The sequence below is a fragment of the Loxodonta africana genome, chromosome 13 (assembly GCF_030014295.1).
Source record: "Loxodonta africana isolate mLoxAfr1 chromosome 13, mLoxAfr1.hap2, whole genome shotgun sequence".
Taxonomy (NCBI): Eukaryota; Metazoa; Chordata; class Mammalia; order Proboscidea; family Elephantidae; genus Loxodonta; species Loxodonta africana.
This window is the reverse complement of record NC_087354.1, coordinates 43,256,466-43,274,465: the sequence shown is the minus strand read 5'-3', so window position 1 is coordinate 43,274,465 and position 18,000 is coordinate 43,256,466. Positions and strand designations below refer to the sequence as shown.

Sequence of the window (18,000 nt, the reverse complement as noted above, 5' to 3'; positions counted from 1 at the left end):
AGGTTAGCAGTTTTAATCCGCCAGTGGCTCCGTGGAAACCCTGTGGAGCAGTTCTACACTGTCTCGTAGGGTCACTATGAGTCAGAATTGACTCAACGACCACAGGCTTTGGTTTTCTAGGGATTATAATAATATAATAATATAGAATCTAACTCTTCACATTCTTCTTAGAGTTAGTAATTTACTACTTTGAGTGAAACATGGAAGCCTTATAACTGTATAGATTATTTTTGCCTCCAGACCTCTTTATCGTATAGTTGTCATATGTGTTATATCTACAGAACTTAACCCCCCTCAGCTACCATGATAAGTTATGATTTTTTATTTCAACAGTTTTGTATGTTTTTGAGAACTTAAGAGGAGAGAAATAGCCTATAATATTTGCACAGTTATTCCCATTTCTTTTGCTCTTCCATTGTTCCTGAAGTTCCAGATTTCTCTCTGGTATTAGTTCCCTTCTGCCTGAAGGACTTCTTCTAGTGCAGGTCTGCTGACGATGAATTAGTTTTCCTTTGTCTCATAACATCTTTATTTCATCTTCATTCCTGAGCCGTATTTTCACTGAATATAGAATTTTAGTTTTATACCTTTTGATATTACTCCCACAGGTCCCTGAGTCTGTTTATTAGTTAAAACCTTTTCTTTTCTCTCTGTTAAGATTAAATAATTGATACATCTTCAGATTCACTGGCTCCTCTTTCATTTCCGTTCAGCTTTTGACCCCATCCAGTGAATTTTGTGTTTTTTAGTTCTGAAATTCCCATTTACTACTTTTTTATAGTTTACATTTCTCTCCTGAGAATTTTTTTTTGTTTGTTTCAAGAATGTTCACCCTTACCTAATGGACCATGGTTTTAATAGCTGCTTTAAAAGTCTTTGATAATTCTAGAGCCCTCTAGAGGTCAGCTAGAAGTTGGAATCTATGATTGTCTTTAAGAATTGGTCAGACTTTTTTTTGTCTTTAGTATGTCTAGTAATTTTTGACTCTATTCTGGGCATTTTGGATATTATGTTGTGAGATTCTGGCCCTGTTAAAATCATGAGAGAATGCAGGTGTATCATTGTCTGTTTTTGTAGACTAGTCAGTCCAGTTAAATTGTGACCACAAATTCTTTTAGCCTTATATTGGCAGTGATTCCAATATTTGTTCAGTTTTCAAAGCCTTGGCTATGTTATTTAGGTTGGCCCTTTCCATGCCTACTCAGGTCACTGTATGACTTGGGCAGTGATTTATATTATAGCTCTGTTCTCAAGAGTATCGTCCCCATACCCTCTAGCTCATAGGGGCCTTGACTTTCCTCCCCAATCCACTTGCTGTTACTTAATTTTCAGAGCCATTCGTTGGTCGCATTTTGTCCAGAGTTTTTAGTAGGAGAGAGACACTGCAGTGGGTTTACTCCATTTTGTCGGGGACCAGAAATCAGATAGTATTGTTTGGTTTTGTTTTTAAACAAGTCAATATTAATGATACGTAACTTTCATATAGGAGCCCTGGTGGTGCAGTCGTTAAAGTGCTCGGCTGCTAACCAAAAGGTTCAAACCCTCCAGCCACTCCATGAGAGAAAGATGTGGCAGTCTGCTTTTGTAAAGATATATAGCCTTGGAAATGGTGTGGGGCAGTTCTTTGCTGTCCTCTAGGGTCACTGTGAGTTGGAATCCACTCAACAACAGTGGGTTTGGTTTTTGGTTTTAACCTTCTAACGATTAAATGCACCCACTTTTAAGTATGTAGCGTGAGTTTTGGCAAATGAATACCCCTCACGTAACCACCATCGCATTCAAGACATGGACCCTTTTCAGTACCTCAGAATCTCCCTTGTGCCTCTATGCATTGTGCTTTCTTCTCCCTACTTTGTCCTGAGTTACCCTTCGGTAGAGATGTAAAGGGTATTTAGGCACATGATGAGTAGTTAAATAAATCTTTAATATTTCTTAAGTCTCCAGGTTTTACTACATGGAATAATGCAAGGAATTTTGCAGTTAGAATTTCCAACTATTGCACTTAGCTATGTGGCTTTTATAGCCTTAGCCATAGTTTTCTCATATTTAAAATGGGAGACAAGTATGTTTAACTTATGGAATGCTTTGGAGAATTAGATGAGGTATGTACAGTACCATGTGCAGAGCCCAGCATAGAGTAAGGTGCATAATCTATATTATGCTTCCATCACCTTTCTTCATATGTAATGTGCATAAATAAGTTAAGCCAGCTGTAGTGAAATGTGATCAAAATGCCTCCCATAACTTAAAGCCCTGGCACTACTGTTGCAGTGTGGTCTAGACAAATTTTTTTAAGTAATATTGTGTTTTTAGTGAGAGTTTACACAGCTAATTAGGTGCCCATTTAACAATTTCTATACAAAGTATTCAGTGACATTGATTACATTTTTTACAATGTGTCAGCATTCTTAATTTCATTCTGGTTATCATATGAGTTCTTTCTTTTCCCTTTTAAATGTATTTTTATTTTGTTGTCATTGAGTAGACAAATATTTTCATTAACATCCTATTGGGGAAAAAAATTGAGGATTTACCTCCAGTATAATGAGCATGTTATCAAACAAATGTAGATACACAGAATTTTTTAAAGGATAAGCTAAAATGTAGGTACGTAAGTTGTCATATTTTTTATTATTTAAATATGAACACATTCAAGGAGGCCCAGGCCCAAACCTATTAATAGGGGTTGATACCTAGGAATCTGTTTTAGAAAAACTTCCGATAGTGATTTTTGATGAACCTAGAACCAGGTTTTGGAACCTCTGGTTGGGACCAATATTTGATGCTGGAACTCAGACACAGAAAAGGCTTTGACACCAGCTTTAAAAAAAAACACCAAACCCTTTGCCATCGAGTCAATTCTGACTCTCAGCGGCCCTATAGAACAGAGTAGAACTGCCCCGTGCAGTTGATACCAGCTTAGAAGAGGGTATTCCTTCCCCTTCCCTTTTTTCTCTCTGCAAATTGAGACTCCTAATTTCTGAAGCAGCATTTTCTGCCCAAATGCCCTTTCTGGTAGGAGAGAATATAGTGTAGGGGGTGTACTAAAGTAGTAGACACACAGTTCTAATGAGTATCACTTTTTTTTAGATTTAATTCCCCCACCCTTAATAGGATTATTACCTTTATTTTACATATGAATGACTCGATTCGTTTGTAGGCAAATTCCATTGTCATACATAATAACTCGGTGAAAACCTGTGTCTTAGAGCAAAATCAAAAAGCCTGGTTAAAATTGAAAGTAAAGAGTTTTATAAGGGATAAAGACAGCTGCAGGACCAAAAAAAAAAAAACATTGCAACAGGGGAATGTGAAGTCCCAGCAAATGTAACACATGAATCCAAGGGAGGAGCAATGGGGTGCATTATAGTTATAGGGCTGGAGGAGGAAGTACCAGACACAACATTCTGAGTGGTTTACAGTGACTGAGGTCAGTCAAAGGTAAGACAAAGTAAGGCATAATTGAAAGACATGGGGTCAACAGGGGGCTTCATGCTGGTTACAAGGCAGTGACATGACAGGAATTTTCAGGAGTGGTCTGTTAAAAGTTACCTTGCTGGCGTCAGTCTTGGGAGGAGATTTGGGAACAGTGTTTCTGTCAGGGAACAAATGAGTTTCCATGAGGTATTCACATTGTTTAGGCTGACCTTGAAGAAATTTACTTCTTAGTAATAGAGGTTGGTTCCTAGGCAGCAAAGGTGGTGTCTGGGGGAAAGGTTACATTGAGCTCTTGTTAGAGTTAGCTCTGTCATTTTACAAAAGGTCAGATGCCTCTTTTGAATTTATCCCTTATCTGTAATCAATCTCTGATGCTATTTTTTAAGATAAGTTATTGTAAATCACATTTCTAAGCAAGAGCTAGAGATATAGAGCATCTGTATATTTTGTATAAATAAACATAGCTAAAGGTCAGTTACTGGGTTTCCTTCCACATATTAACACGTGTAGATTGCTGGTGTATGTCAGGAGTGCTTTGTTAAAGGAGGATTCTTAGGGAAGTCCAGGCCTAAGAAGCAAGGAATACCTGGGTAGATATCCTTGGTATGCTGTGGGTGAAAGTTACTTCATCTGCATTTTTTACTTTTTTGGGGGTATGAATTTTTCTCTGACAAATGGTATTGTTGAGAATAATTGGCAGAGATCTCTTTTCAAAGCATTAATTGTTATAGAAGATAACCTTTTAACTGAATTAATAGGTAGCTGATACAGTGGCCTAACCATGATAAAGGTAAAAGTTTCTAGTGCATAGAGATCTGTTTTGAAATGTTATTTGATATGATAAAGTTATACATGAAATACAAATCAGCAGAGAACCAGATTGCATTCCCTCTCTGGCATTGTAACTAAGTCTAGTATCTTTGAAGGAGGTGGGCTTAGCTAAATCTTTTAAATCCAATTAAGTTTTGAGTTAAAATTCTGTACTCAAATAGCAAGCTCACTAGTTTCATGGGAAATGGAGATATTTGTGACAGCACTGAATGATAGAATATTAAATTTGGGGTTTATTTCATAATATTGACCTTTTGTTCTAGAAATAGCAATTGAAGATTACACTCTAGAAATTATTACATGGTACAGATATTTTCTGAGTTTGGTTAAATATCTCTGAAGTACCTTTTGATTTAAAATCTGTTTGAATACATTTGAACAATTCAGTGCTTAAGGCGTTAGCAATCTTGTTAAATCTGATAGTGTGCTGAGTGGTCTGTTAAATTGTAATTGCAAAAATAATTTTCATTAATGCTTGATTTAATACAGTAATATTTTTGCATATAATGTCTTTTGGCTTATTTTGAATTCTGCTTTAGAATCATAAGAGACTTGCTATATTACTAATGTTGCAAGCTAATTTTTAACTAGTTTTGATCTTATAACTAAATTTTTGTATTTCTTTAGTGGACTAAAGAAATATCTTAGGAAAGGAGATTTGGGTAGAATGTTAGGGAAATTTAAATTTGACCTAGAAGTTCACTAAATATCAATGAAGTGCTATTACCTTAAAATGACTTTTTCTCCCCCCCCCTTCTTTAGAATCCAGCAACTATAACAAGAATACTCCTTAGCCACTTCAATTGGGATAAAGAGAAGTTAATGGAAAGGTAAGGACCTATATTGTCAGCCTTGTATTTAGAAATAGTACAGAAATCTGTTGAACTGAATTTATAAGAAGTAAAGTAAGTATTAGATTGATTTATATACCAGTATGTAAACAATCCAGTGTGCAGTAGTATCTGTTTTCATTTCTTGTATTCCCCACCTTTAAATTTTGCAATAAACTCATACTTAATGTTTTGCGTTTTATTTTGGGGGCGGGTAGGGAGACTTTGCTTCAGTTTCTTCTACATATATCCTGTTGAGTATTGGGAACTAAAAGTAAGTTTAAAAAAGAATGAGCTTGGTACATTTGGAGCACATAAATAAGATCTTTCTGTCATTATTTAAAAAGATTTCTTGCCTGTAAACCTTGAAATTTATGTAAGGCATATAAAAAAAAAGGCATATAAATGACATTTATTCAGTAAAAACAAAATTATTTAAGGAAGTTCCTCAGGGTACCCTGGCCACCAAAAAAGCTATTTGGACTGGTTCTCTGGTTTCAGGGTAGGATTTTATTCCATGTATTTTCCCTCTGAAAAGTCTTTGTACTTCTAAAAGGAAACTGGTCTGGAGAATGAGAGCATTAATACCATGCTTGATCTTTTTTCTGTTCTTTAGGTTGGAAATTTGAGGTGCTTGTTAAGGCGGTGACAACCTATATGTGGTTACCTTATTCTACCAGCCGTATTTCACTGGCAATTCTAATTTTAGTATAAAATTGTACCTAGTTATTGGAATTGAGAGGCCAAATATTTTGAGAAATAAGTGGAAAATAACTTCACATTTGATTTGAAACTTCCGAGAGCACTTTGTAAGACAGATATTAAATAACACTAAGAATATAACCCAGTTTCACACACTTTGCACCCAAACTACAATTTTATAGAGTAAAACCTGTCAAAGCCAGAACCTGTGTAAGGTGGAAACCTGTCAGAGAAGGACACTAAAACTAGTGACAGAAAAACCATATTCTGTCAAAGGCAGGAAACATGTGAGACCCAGAAAAACAAGGCAGTCCTATTGAGTTCGGCTCTTACAGGTTTCACTGTAGGAACAATCCAAAAACCAAACCCGTGCTCCTCGAGTTGATTCCAACTCATAGCCACCCTTTAGGACAGAGTAGAACTGCCCCCTAAGGTTTCCAAGGAGCAGCTGGTGGATTCAAACTGTCAAGCCTTTTGGTTAGCAGCCAAGGGCTTAACCACTATGCTACCAGGGCTCCATAGTAATAATAAGAGCTGTCAATTTTTGAGTCCTATTCTGTGTCAGGCATTATTTCATTTTACCCTCCTGATAGCTTTGTGAAGATAGAAACTATTACCATCTTCACTTCATGTGGAAACTAAGATTTAGAGCTTAAATTACTTATCTGAGCTTATTAACACAAGGATTTAGCTCAGGTTTGTTGGACCCCAAAGCTCATGTTTGTAATAAATAACAATGCATACCGGTTTCCCAGGGTTCATGACGGTTAAAATCTTCCTTTGCTAGTTTGGTTGTTTTTCATCTTCATGTGTCTGACAATAATATTTGAAGTCAGTGGTGTTTTGAAATTATTTTTGGTAACATTTACTTTCAGGTTATTTATTTTAAGGAAACCCTGGTGGCATAGTGGATAAGTGCTACAGCTGTTAACCAAAAGGTTGGCAGTTCGAATCCACCAGGCGCTCCTTGGAACTCTATGGGGCAGTTGTACCCTGTCTTATAGGGTGGTTATGAGTTGGAATCGACTTGATGGCAATGGTTTTGGGTTTTTTTGTTTGTTTGTTTGTTTATAAGGAGACTTGGTAGCACAGTGGTTAAGTACTTGGCTGCTAACCAAAAGGTTGGCAGTTCAAACTCAACAGCAGCTCCACAGGAGAAAAGACCCGGTGATCTGCTCCGGTAAAGGTTACAGCCTTAGAAGCCCTATGGGGCAGTTCTGCTCTGTCCTGTAGGGTTGCTATGAGTCAAAATCAACTCAACAGCAATGGGTTACTAGAAAGAGGAGTTTTCAATGTTTATATCTGATCCTCTTCTAATAGGTTAGACTTACTCATTCATAATTTCTCTTATTAACAAAATAACACTGTGAACACCACTGAAAGCATTTTTTAGCTTTTCTGTACTTACGTGTGGTAAGTGTAAATTAGAAGGTAAGAATCTTCTGGCAGGCGTCTGTGAGTGTGTGAACTTAACAGTTTCTCCATGTAATTTCAGTTTTTCTTTTATATATTCTGGAGAAGATGCTATTAGGTACCTAAAGATTTATAATTAAATCTTTAAGTAGTTTTTTTTAATCAACATACAATATATTTTTGTCTCTTTCATTGATTTTTCACTTTATATTCTATGTTGTCTGATATTGATACTGTCACACCTTTTTTAAAGTATTTGGCTGGGATATCTTTTGCATTTTTTAATATTTAAACTTCTTGGTTTGCTTTATTTTAGGTGTATCTTTTGTAAACAGCATATAGGTGATTTTTTTTTTTTAATCCAGCAAAGGTATCTTTTGATAATTGATATCAACTCATTCATATATTTTATGATTACTAATGTGTTTAGATTTAACTAATGTCATTGGAGGTTGTACTTCATATTTACCTGTTTTCTATTTGATTATTTTGTTGGCTTGATCAAGTGTTTTTCCCTTTTTTTTTTAACCTAATAATTTCAAAGTTACATATTCTAGTTTAGCTTTTCTAGTGATCACTATTACAAATTGTGCGTACATGCTTAAAACTGTACATTTATAACAACATATAGTAACAGTATTTGATATATTCACCCCCCCAGCACAAAACGAAAACTGTAGCATGCTTTTCTACTCTATTCATTCTTCTTCCCCTCTCACCATGATACCAAAAACTAGTTGCCATCAAGTATGTTCCAACTGATGGTTACCCTAGTGCAAGTCAGAGTAGAACTGCTTCATAGCGTTTTCAGTGCCTATGACCTTCAGAAGTAGATTGCCAGGCCTTTCTTCCAGGGTGCCTCCCGTGGGCTCTAACTGCCATGCTTTTGGTTAGTAAGCCATGCAGTTAACTGTACCACCTAGGGTCTCCCTTAGCATCATAAGTTGATTTGATTAAATTTGAATTTTAAATTTGATTTTAAGGTTTATTAATATATTTTATTTATTTATTTGCTAATTTGTTTCTTTCGTCCCACTACTTTTTCCAGATTTACCTTTCTTCCTCTGGAATATATTCTTTAATCATTTAAGTCAGGTTTTATAGATGGTAAACTTTGAGCTCTGGTTTCTTGCAAGGATCATTATTCTACTCTCATATATTAATGATGGTTTTTCTGGGTATAGAATTCTAGTGGTAAAGTTCTTCTTTCTTAAAACTTTTGGAAGCTATTATCCTGTCGTCTTCAGTGTTGTTAATAAATCTGTTGTCAGTCTGATTCTTATTCATTGGAATTCTCTTTAAAGAGAAATCCTTACTATTATGAAATTTTATTTTAATGTTTTTAGATGTGGGTTTTGAAAATGTATCCAGCTGGGTCCTTTAAGTCTGAAGACTCATGTTTTTGGTTTTCAGAAATTCTTAGCTCTATATTTCTTCAGTATCACCTTTTCGACATTCTCTTGATGCTTTCTGCAATTCCTGTTAGTCACATATTGAAATTTCTGCACCTCTTCCATATCTAGTTTTTTTTTTTTTTAACATACTTCATAGTTTTCTTCTGTACTTGTCACCTTTGCCCTTGTACTGTTTTTTGTGAAAATTCCTCAGCGTAATTTTTAATTCACTAACTTGGCTTTTCTTTCTGCATCCATTCTGATGTTTAGCTATCTTGAGTTAACAGTTTCTAACTGATTTTTTTAATAAGAGTTTATTCTTGTTTTACGGATGTAATGCTCCCCTTATCTCTTTTAGTATATTAACTATTCTTATGCAGATGTTCTCTGCTAGATTATACATCAGTAAGTATACATAGAAAAGGATTTAAAGTATGTACTTTTGTACCCTTTGAAGTATATTATTTTCAAATTGATCATGGTGCAGGCTGCAATATATTTTTTAAAAATGATAAGCATGCCTTATTCACTTGGAACCCAAAAATGAAGTTACTAAAATAATTTAAGTACAAATAAAATAAATTCAAATGTAGGATGTGGCTGAAGAGTTACAGGGATATTTTGTTTTAGGTGCTATTATTAGAAAAAGATGAAGAGGTAGAAAATGAACTAAACCTTTGAAAACAGGAGGTTAGAAAAATAGCACAGCAAGCCCATAAGAAGAAGAATAGGATTAACAAAATAGAACTCCCCCACCAAAAAAAAAAAAAAAGCTAGAGTTTTGAAAATGAATTTTTTTTAAAGAAGGTGAACTGTTGGAAGATATGATGGGGGTAAAGAAGGCACAAATAAACAGCATTGGGAATAATGGGTATTAACAATAGTAATAGAATAAAATAAGATAAATACAGAATTGAATTTTATAAATTAATGGTCTAGTAGGATTTCTCCTAGGAATTCAAGATTGGGTTGCCATTGGAAAAAACTTCAACAATAAGCAAATAAACAACCCATTTAAAAGCTGGGCAAAGGATGTGAATAGACATCTCACCAAAGAATATATACAGATGGCAAATAAATACACGAAAAGATGCTCAACATCGTAATTCATTAGGGAATCAAAATTAAAACGAGATTCCATTACACGTTTTCTAGACAGTAGATACTTGTTATCTTTGGTGATAGGAAAGGTTATACCCAGTATGGAGGAAGTCAACACAATTTGACCGAGGTAAATGAAGACACTAAGTAAAGTGCGCAATAATAAAGGGCAGTTTTGGTAAATTCTATAACATAAACAAATTTACAACAACAGTAATAACAACCAAAAACGTGTGGGGTTACACAGGTAGGTAGGTATGTTATTTCTGTATAGAAAGGCATATGTGAATACATGCGTGTGCACGTATAGGTATATTTGTAGGCATAAGTATATACATGTTTGTATGTCCTACATATATATTCATACATACAATAAAGTACATGGGGACATAGTTATGGAGTCTTCCTGTACATAAACAAACACCTTGCAGGATTGGTTTACCTGGTTAAAAGGCTTGGGACTATAGTCTCCTGGGACAACTCAGTCAATTGGCATAACATAATTCATAAAGATAACGTTCTACGTCTTAGTTTGGTGAGTAGTGTCTGGGGTCTTAAAAGCTTGTGAGCGGCCATCTAAGATATAACTATTGGTTTCTACTTGTCTGGAGCAAAAGAGAATGAAAGAAACCAAAGACTCAAGAAACTAGTCCATGGGACTAGTAGCCCACACAAACCACGGCCTCTTCTAGCCTGAGACCAGAAGAACTAGATGATGCCTTGCTATACTACTGACCTTACTGACCAGGGAAACAATAGAAGGTCCTGAATAGAACGAGAAAAATTTAGAACAGAACTCAGTATCCTGAAGAAAGACCAGACTTACTGGACTGATAGAGACTAGAGGAGCCCCTGAGACTGTTGCCCTAAGACACCCTTTTAACTTGAACTGAAGCCACTCCTGGCGGTCACCCTTTCAGCCAAATAACAGATTGGCTTATAAAATAAATAATATTACCCATGAGAAATGTGCTCCCTTAAATTATCAACTATACGAGACCAAATAGTCAACATTTACCCAAAAGCAGTGAAGGAAAGGAAAGGAGGGACAGGGAAGTTAGATAAATGGAAACAGAACAAACATAATAGAAATGATGAGAATGCTGATGCATTGCAAAAGTTGTAGCCAATGTCAGAGAACAATTTCTATAAAAATTGTTAAATGGAAATGAATTTGCTGTGTGAACTTTTACCTAAAACAATAAAATATTTTTTAAAAAGCAAGAGTAATGCGACTCAGGTTTTATAAACAAGAATAAGCCATGATAGGACAGGAATAGATTTTTTTTTTATTATACTTTAGATGAAGGTTTACAGAGCAAGCTAGTTTCTCATTAAACAATACACATACTATTTTGTGACATGTGTTGTCAACCCCATGACATGTCAACACCCTCCCCTTCTCGGCCTTGGATCCCTATTACCAACTTTCCTGTCCGCTCCTGCCTTCTCATCCTTGACCACGGTCTGATGTGCCTGTTTAGTCTCATTTTTGTTTTATGAGCCTGTCCAATCTTTGGCTGAAGAGTGAATGTCAGGAGTGACTTCAGTACTGAGCCATAATGGTGTCTGGGGCCATACTTTTGGGGTTTCTCCGTTCTCTGTCACACCAGTTAGTCTGGTCTTTTCGTGTGTGTATGTAAGAGAGAGAGAGAGAGTTAAAATTCTACTTTTTTCTCCAGCTCTGTCCGGGACCCGCTGTAGTGATAACCTGTTAGAGCAGTCAGTGGTGGTAGTCAGCACCATCTAGTTGTGCTAGACTCAGTCTGGAGGAGGCTGTGGTGGTTGCGGTCCTTTAGTCCTTTGGACTAATCTTTCCCGTGTGTCTTTGGTTTTCTTCATTCTCCTTGCCTCCAGATGGGATGAGACCAGTAGAGCATCATAGTCGGCCACTCACAAGCTTTTAAGACCCCAGATGCTACTTACCAAAGTAGAATGTATAACATTTTCTTTATAAACTTTGTTATGCCAGTTGAGACCATAATCCCTACAGCCCTCAAACCGGTAATTTTGTCCCTCAGGTTGTTTGGATGTGTCTGTGCAGCTTTCATGGCCTTGCCTTGGACAGGTTATACTGGCTTCCCCAGTATTGTGTCCTGTCTTACTCTTCACCAAAGTTACCACTTATCTATTTAGTGTTTTTTTCCTTTCCACCACCCCCCCCGCCCCGTAACCATCAAACATTGTTTCTTTTTGTGTGTAAACCTTTTCATAAGTTTTTATAGTAGTGGTCTCATAATATTTGTCCTTTTGTGATTGACTGATTTCACTCAGCATAATACTCTCCAGACTCATCCATGCTGTGAGATCCCACACAGATTCATCATTGTTCTTTATCGTTGTGTAGTAGTCTATTGTGTTTATGTACCATAGTTTGTTTATCCATTGATCTGTTGATGGGCACCTAGGTTGTTTCCATCTTTCTGCTATTGTGAACAATGCTGCAGTGAACATGGGTGTACATACGTCTATTCGTGTGACAGCTCTTGTTTCTCTAGGACATATTCCTAGGAGTGGGATTGTTGGATCATATGGTATTTCTATTTCTAACTTTTTAAGGAAGTGCCATACTGTTTTCCAAAATGGTTGTACCATTTTGCATTCCCACCAGCAGTGCATAAGAGTTCCAGTCTCCCCACAGCCTCTCCAACATTTCTTATTTTCTGGGTTTTTTTTTTTTTTTTTGATTCCTGCCAATAATTTCAGGTTGAGATGGTATCTCCTTGTAGTTTTGATTTGCATTTTTCTAATGGCTAGTGATAGCAAGCATTTCCTCAAGCATTTGTTAGCTGCTTGAATGTCTTCTTTGGTGAAATGTCTGTTCATATCCTTTGCTCATTGTAATTGGGTTATTGGTCTTTTTGTTGTAGAGGTTGGATTTTCCTATATATTTTAGAGATTAGACCTTTGTTGGATTTGTCATAGCCCAAAATTTTTCCCAGTCTGTAGGTTCTCTTTTTACTCTTTTGGTGAAGTCTTTTGATGAGCGTAAGTGCTTAGTTTTTAGAAGATCTCGGTTATCTAGCTTATCTTCTAGTGTTTTTGTATTGTTAGTTACGGTTTCTTTCCTGTTAATGCCATGTATTAGGGCCTCTAGGGTTCACCCTATTTTTTTCTTCTATGATCTTTATAGTTTTTGGTTTTATATTTCGGTCTTTGATCTGTTTTGAATTAGTTCTTGTGTATGGTGTGAAGTATGGTTCCTGTTTGATTGGATGGACATCCAATTTTGCCAGCACCATTTGTTGAAAAGACTGTCTTTTCCCCATTTGATGGATTTTGGGCCTTTGTCAAAGATTAGGTGACTGTTGTTATTGTTGTTAGGTGTCATTGTGTCAGTCCTGACTCATAGCGGCCCTGAGTACGACAGAAGGAAACACAGCCCAGTCCTGCATGGTCATTGTTATGCTTGAGCCCATTGTTGCAACCACTGTGTCAGTCCATCTCGTTGAGGGTCTTCCTCTTTTTCACTGTCCCTCTACTTTACCAAGCATGATGTCCTTCTCTGCGGACTGATCCTTCATGACGACATGTCCAAAGTATGTAAGACTTAGTCTCACCATCTTTGCTTCTAAGGAACATTCTAGTTGTACTTCTTGCAAGACAGATTTGTCCATTCTTTTGGCAGTCTATGGTATATTCAATATTCTTCTCCAATGCCACAATTCAAAGGCGTCAATTCCTCTTTGGTCTGCCTTATTCATTGTCCAGCTTTCGCATTCGTGTGAGATGACTGAAAATAACATGGCTTGGGTCAGGCACATCTTAGCTTTCAAGGTGTGACATCTTTGCTTTTGGCCATTTTAAAGAAGAGTCCTTTTCCTGCAGGTTTGCCCAGCATAACATGTCTCTTAATTTCTTGACTGCTGCTTCCGTGGGTGTTGATTGCGAATCCAAGTAAAGTGAAATCCTTGGTAACTTCAGTCTTTTCTTCGTTTATCATGATGTTGGTTATTGGTCCAGTTGTGAGGATTTTTGTTGAGGTATAATCTGTACTGAAGGCTATGGTCTTTGATGTTCATCAGTAAGTGCTTCAAGTCCTCTTCACTCTCAGCAAGCAAGGCTGTGTCATCTGCATAACATAGGTTGTTAATGAGTCTTCCTCCAATCCAGATGCCCCGTTCTTATTCATATAGTCCCAACTTCTCGGATTATTTGCTCAGCGTACAGATTGAACAGGTATGGTGAAAGAATACAACCCTGATGCACACCTTTCCTGACTTTAAACCACGCAGTATCCATTTGATCTGTCCCAGCAACTAACTGCCTCTTGATCTATGTACAGATTCCTCATTAGCAAAATTAAGCGTCCCGGAATTCAAATTCTTTGCAGTGGTATCCATAATTTTGTTATGGTCCACACAATCGAGTGTGTTAGCATAGTCAATAAAACACAGGTAAACATCTTTCTGGTATTCTCTATTTTCAGCCAGGATACATGACATCAGCAGGGATACCCTTGGTTCTACATCCTCTTTGAATCCGGCCTGAGTTTCTGGCAGTTCCTTGTTGATACACTTCTGCAGGTGCTTTTGAATGATCTTCAGCAAAATTTTACTTGGATGTGATATTAATAACATTGTTGGATAATTTCCGCATTCAGTTGGATCACCTTTCTTGGGAATAGGCATAAATACGGATCTTTTCAGTCACTGGTCAGGTAGCTGTGTTCCAAATTTCTTGGCATGGGCAAGTAAGCGCTTCCAGTGCTGTATCCCTCTGTTGAAACATCTCACTTAGTATCCCGTCATTTCCTGGAGCCTTGTTTTCCGCCAGTGCCTTCAGTGCGGCTTGGATGACTTCTTCAGTACCGTCGGTTCCTGATCATATGCCATCTCTTGAAATGATTGAACGTTGATCAGTTCTTTTTGGTGTAATGACTGTGTATTCTTTCCATCTTTTTTTTGATTCTTCCTGTGTCATTTAATATTTTCCCTATGGAATCCTTGACTATTGCAACTCAAGGCTTGAATTTTTTCTTCATTTCTTTCATTTTGAGAAATGCCGAGCATGTCCTTCCCTTTTGGCTTTCTATCTCCAGGTCTTTGCACATGTTCTTATAATACTTGAGTCACCCTTTGAAATCTTCAGTTCTTTTACTTCATCATTTCTTCCCTTTGCTTTAGCTACTTAACATTCAAGAGCAAGTTTCAGAGTCTCTTCTGACATCTATTTTGGTCTTTTCTTTCTTTCCTGTCTTTTTTTATGACCTCTTGCTTTGGACAATCCTGGAAACCCTGGTGGCATGGTGGTTAAGTGCTACGGCTGCTAACCAAGAGGTCGGCAGTTTGAATCCGCCAGGCGCTTCTTGGAAACTATGGGGCAGCTCTGTGCTGTCCTATAGGGTCACTATGCATCGGAATCGACTGGACGGCAGTGGGCTTGGTTTTTGGTTTGGTTTTGCTTTCTTCCTGGATGATGTCCTTGATGCCATTCCACAACTCATCTGGCCTTTGGTCATCAGTGTTCGCTGCATCAGATCTATTCTTGAGATGGTCTGTAAATTCAGATTGGATATACTCAAAGTTGTACTTTGGCTTTTGTGGGCATTTTTAATTTTCTTCAGTTTCAACTTGAACTTACATAGGAGCAGTTGACGGTCTGTTCTGCATTTGGCCCCTGGCCTTGTTCTGACTGATGATATTGATCTTTTCTATAGTCCCTTTCCGCAAATGTAATTGATTCAATTCCTGTGTATTCCATCTGATGAGATCCACATGTATAGTCACCATTTATGTTGGTGAAAAAAAGGTATTTGCAATGAAGATGTCATTGGTCTTGCAGAATTCTATCATGCGATCTCCAGCATTGTTTCTGTCACCAAGACTATATTTTCCTACTATTCTTCCTTCTTCTTTGTTTTTCTTTCATATTCTAATCACCAGTAATTATCAATGCATCCTGATTGCATGTTCAATCAATTTCAGACTGCAGAAGCTGGTAAAAATCTTCAGTTTCTTCATCTGTGGCCTTAGCGGTTGGTACATAAATTTGAATAATAGTCATATTAACTGGTCTTCCTTGTAGGTGTATGGATATTATCCTATCACTGACAACGTTGTACTTCAGGATAGATCTTAAAATGTTCTTTCTGATGATTAATGAAACACCATTCCTCTTCGAGTTGTCATTCCCAGCATGGTAGACCATGTGATTGTCCAATTCAGAATAGCCAATACCAGTGCATTTCAGCTCACTAATGCCAGAAATATCAATGTTTATGTGTTCCATTTCATTTTTGACAATTTTCAGTTTTCCTAGATTCATGCACTCCACATTCTGACTATTAATGGCTGTTTGCAGCTGTGTTTCTTCTCATTTTGAGTTGTGCCACATCGGTAGATGAAAGTCCTGAAAGCTTGACTCCATCCACGTCATTAAGGTCGCCTCCATTTTGAGGAGGCAGCTCTTCCCCAGTCATCTTTTGAGTGCCTTCTAACCTGGGGGGCTCATCTTCCAGCACTAGATCCAGTGGTATTCTGCTGGTATTCATAAGGTTTTCACTGGCTAATTCTTTTCAGAAGTAGACTGCCAGGTCTTCTTCCTAGCCTGTCTTAGTCAGGAAGCTGAGCTGAAACCTGTCTGCCGCGGGTGACCCTGTTTGTATCTGAATACCAGTGGCATAGCTTCCAGCTTCACAGCAAGACGCAAACATTTAGTTGCTCTCTAGAGGATATCTGTCTTTTTTTTAAATACATCTTGGTTCCGCTTGGGGGAAATTAGAAAGAAATGGAGGAGGTATTTTATTGACTGATGTGTGAAGGGAACTTTGATGAAAAGAAAATTAAAGTTGATTTCCTTTTTGGGGCGAAAAAATAGATACTACTACACACTTAAGAGAATGGCTGAAATTCAGAACACTGACAGCATCAAATCCTGGGGAGACTGTGGAGCAATTAAAGCTCTCATTCGTTCCTAATGAGACTGTCATATATTCGAAATCATACATACAGTATTTGGCTTTTTAGACTAATTTCTTTCACTTAGCAATATTCATTTAAGATTCTTTTAGTTGAGAATAATATTGAGTCTTCCTGCTGATTAACATGGAATATCTCTCCATCTCTTTAGATCTTCTTTGATTTCTTTCAGCACAAGTTTGTAGTTTCCTCATGTAGCTCTTGTACATATTTTGTTAAATTTATATTTAAGCATTTTTTTTTCTTTTTGGTGTGAATGTAAACAGTGGTTTGTGTTTTCATTTCAAATTCCAGTTGTTCAATCTGTACGTGTTTTATTGCATCAGTTACGGTTTCCGGTATAACGTTGCATAGGAGTTGTTAGCGAGGACATCTTTGCCTTATTCTAAACCATAGGGGGAGAACATCTCATTTCTCAGCATTAAGCATGATGTTGTAGGTTTTTTAAAGGTGTTCTTTATCAAGTTGAGGAAGTTTCCCTCTATTCTAGGTTGCTGAGAGTTTTTATCATGAATGGATTTTGTCAAATGGTTTTTCTGCATCTATTGATGTGATCATATGATTTTTCTTCTTACCCTGTTGATGTGATGGACTGGATTAATTGATTTTCTAGTGGTGAACCAGGCTTGCTTACCTTTAATAAATCTCACTTGGTTGTGGTGTATATTTCCTGTAAACATAATGGATTCAATTTGCAAATATTGGTGAGCATTTTTGCATCTATCTTCATGGGAGATAGCAGTCTGTAGTTTTCCTTTACTGTGATGTCTTTGTTTGGTTTTAGTATTAAGGTAATACTGGCCTTGCATAATGAGTTAAGAAATACTACTTCTGAAAGAGATTGTAGGCAGCTGGTATCATTTCTTTCTTAAATGCTTGGTGGAATTGATCAGTGAAACCATGTAGGGCCTGTTGCTTTCTGCTTTGCAGATTCAATTTCTTTAACAGGTTTGTTGCTGTTAGCTTCCATTGAGTTGGCCCTTGAGTCATGGCAACCTCATGCACAGTGGAGTCAGACATTTAGCTATTTTAACTATTTCTTCTTGTGTAAATTTTAGAAGATTGTGTCTTTCACGGAATGGGCCCATTTTTTTCTAATTTATCAAACTTATGAACCTAGAGTTATCCATAATATTTCTGTGTTTTCTTTTTTATTTCCATTGGGTAAATAGTGATGGCTCTTCTTTCATTTCTGATACTAGTTGGTTACCAAAAAAAACTAAGGCATTTGCCATGGAGTCAGTTCTGACACTGTGGCGGACCCCATGTATGTCAGAGTAGAACTGTCCTGCATAGGTTTTTCAATGGCTGTCATCTTTTGGAAGTAGAGATCACCGGGCCTTTCTTCTGAAGTGCTTCTAGGTGGATTTA

The 18,000-nt window shown here is 37.0% G+C and overlaps 1 protein-coding gene across 1 annotated transcript in view; it reads left to right on the top strand.

Annotated features, from left to right (window-relative positions):
- Positions 1–18,000, top strand: part of ARIH1 (ariadne RBR E3 ubiquitin protein ligase 1) — a 130,600-nt gene that overhangs the window by 45,141 nt on the left and 67,459 nt on the right. The window contains exon 2 of the mRNA XM_064267294.1: positions 5,032–5,099. Within this exon, the coding sequence (XP_064123364.1) occupies positions 5,032–5,099 (68 nt within the window). The remainder of the gene's footprint in view (positions 1–5,031; positions 5,100–18,000) is intronic.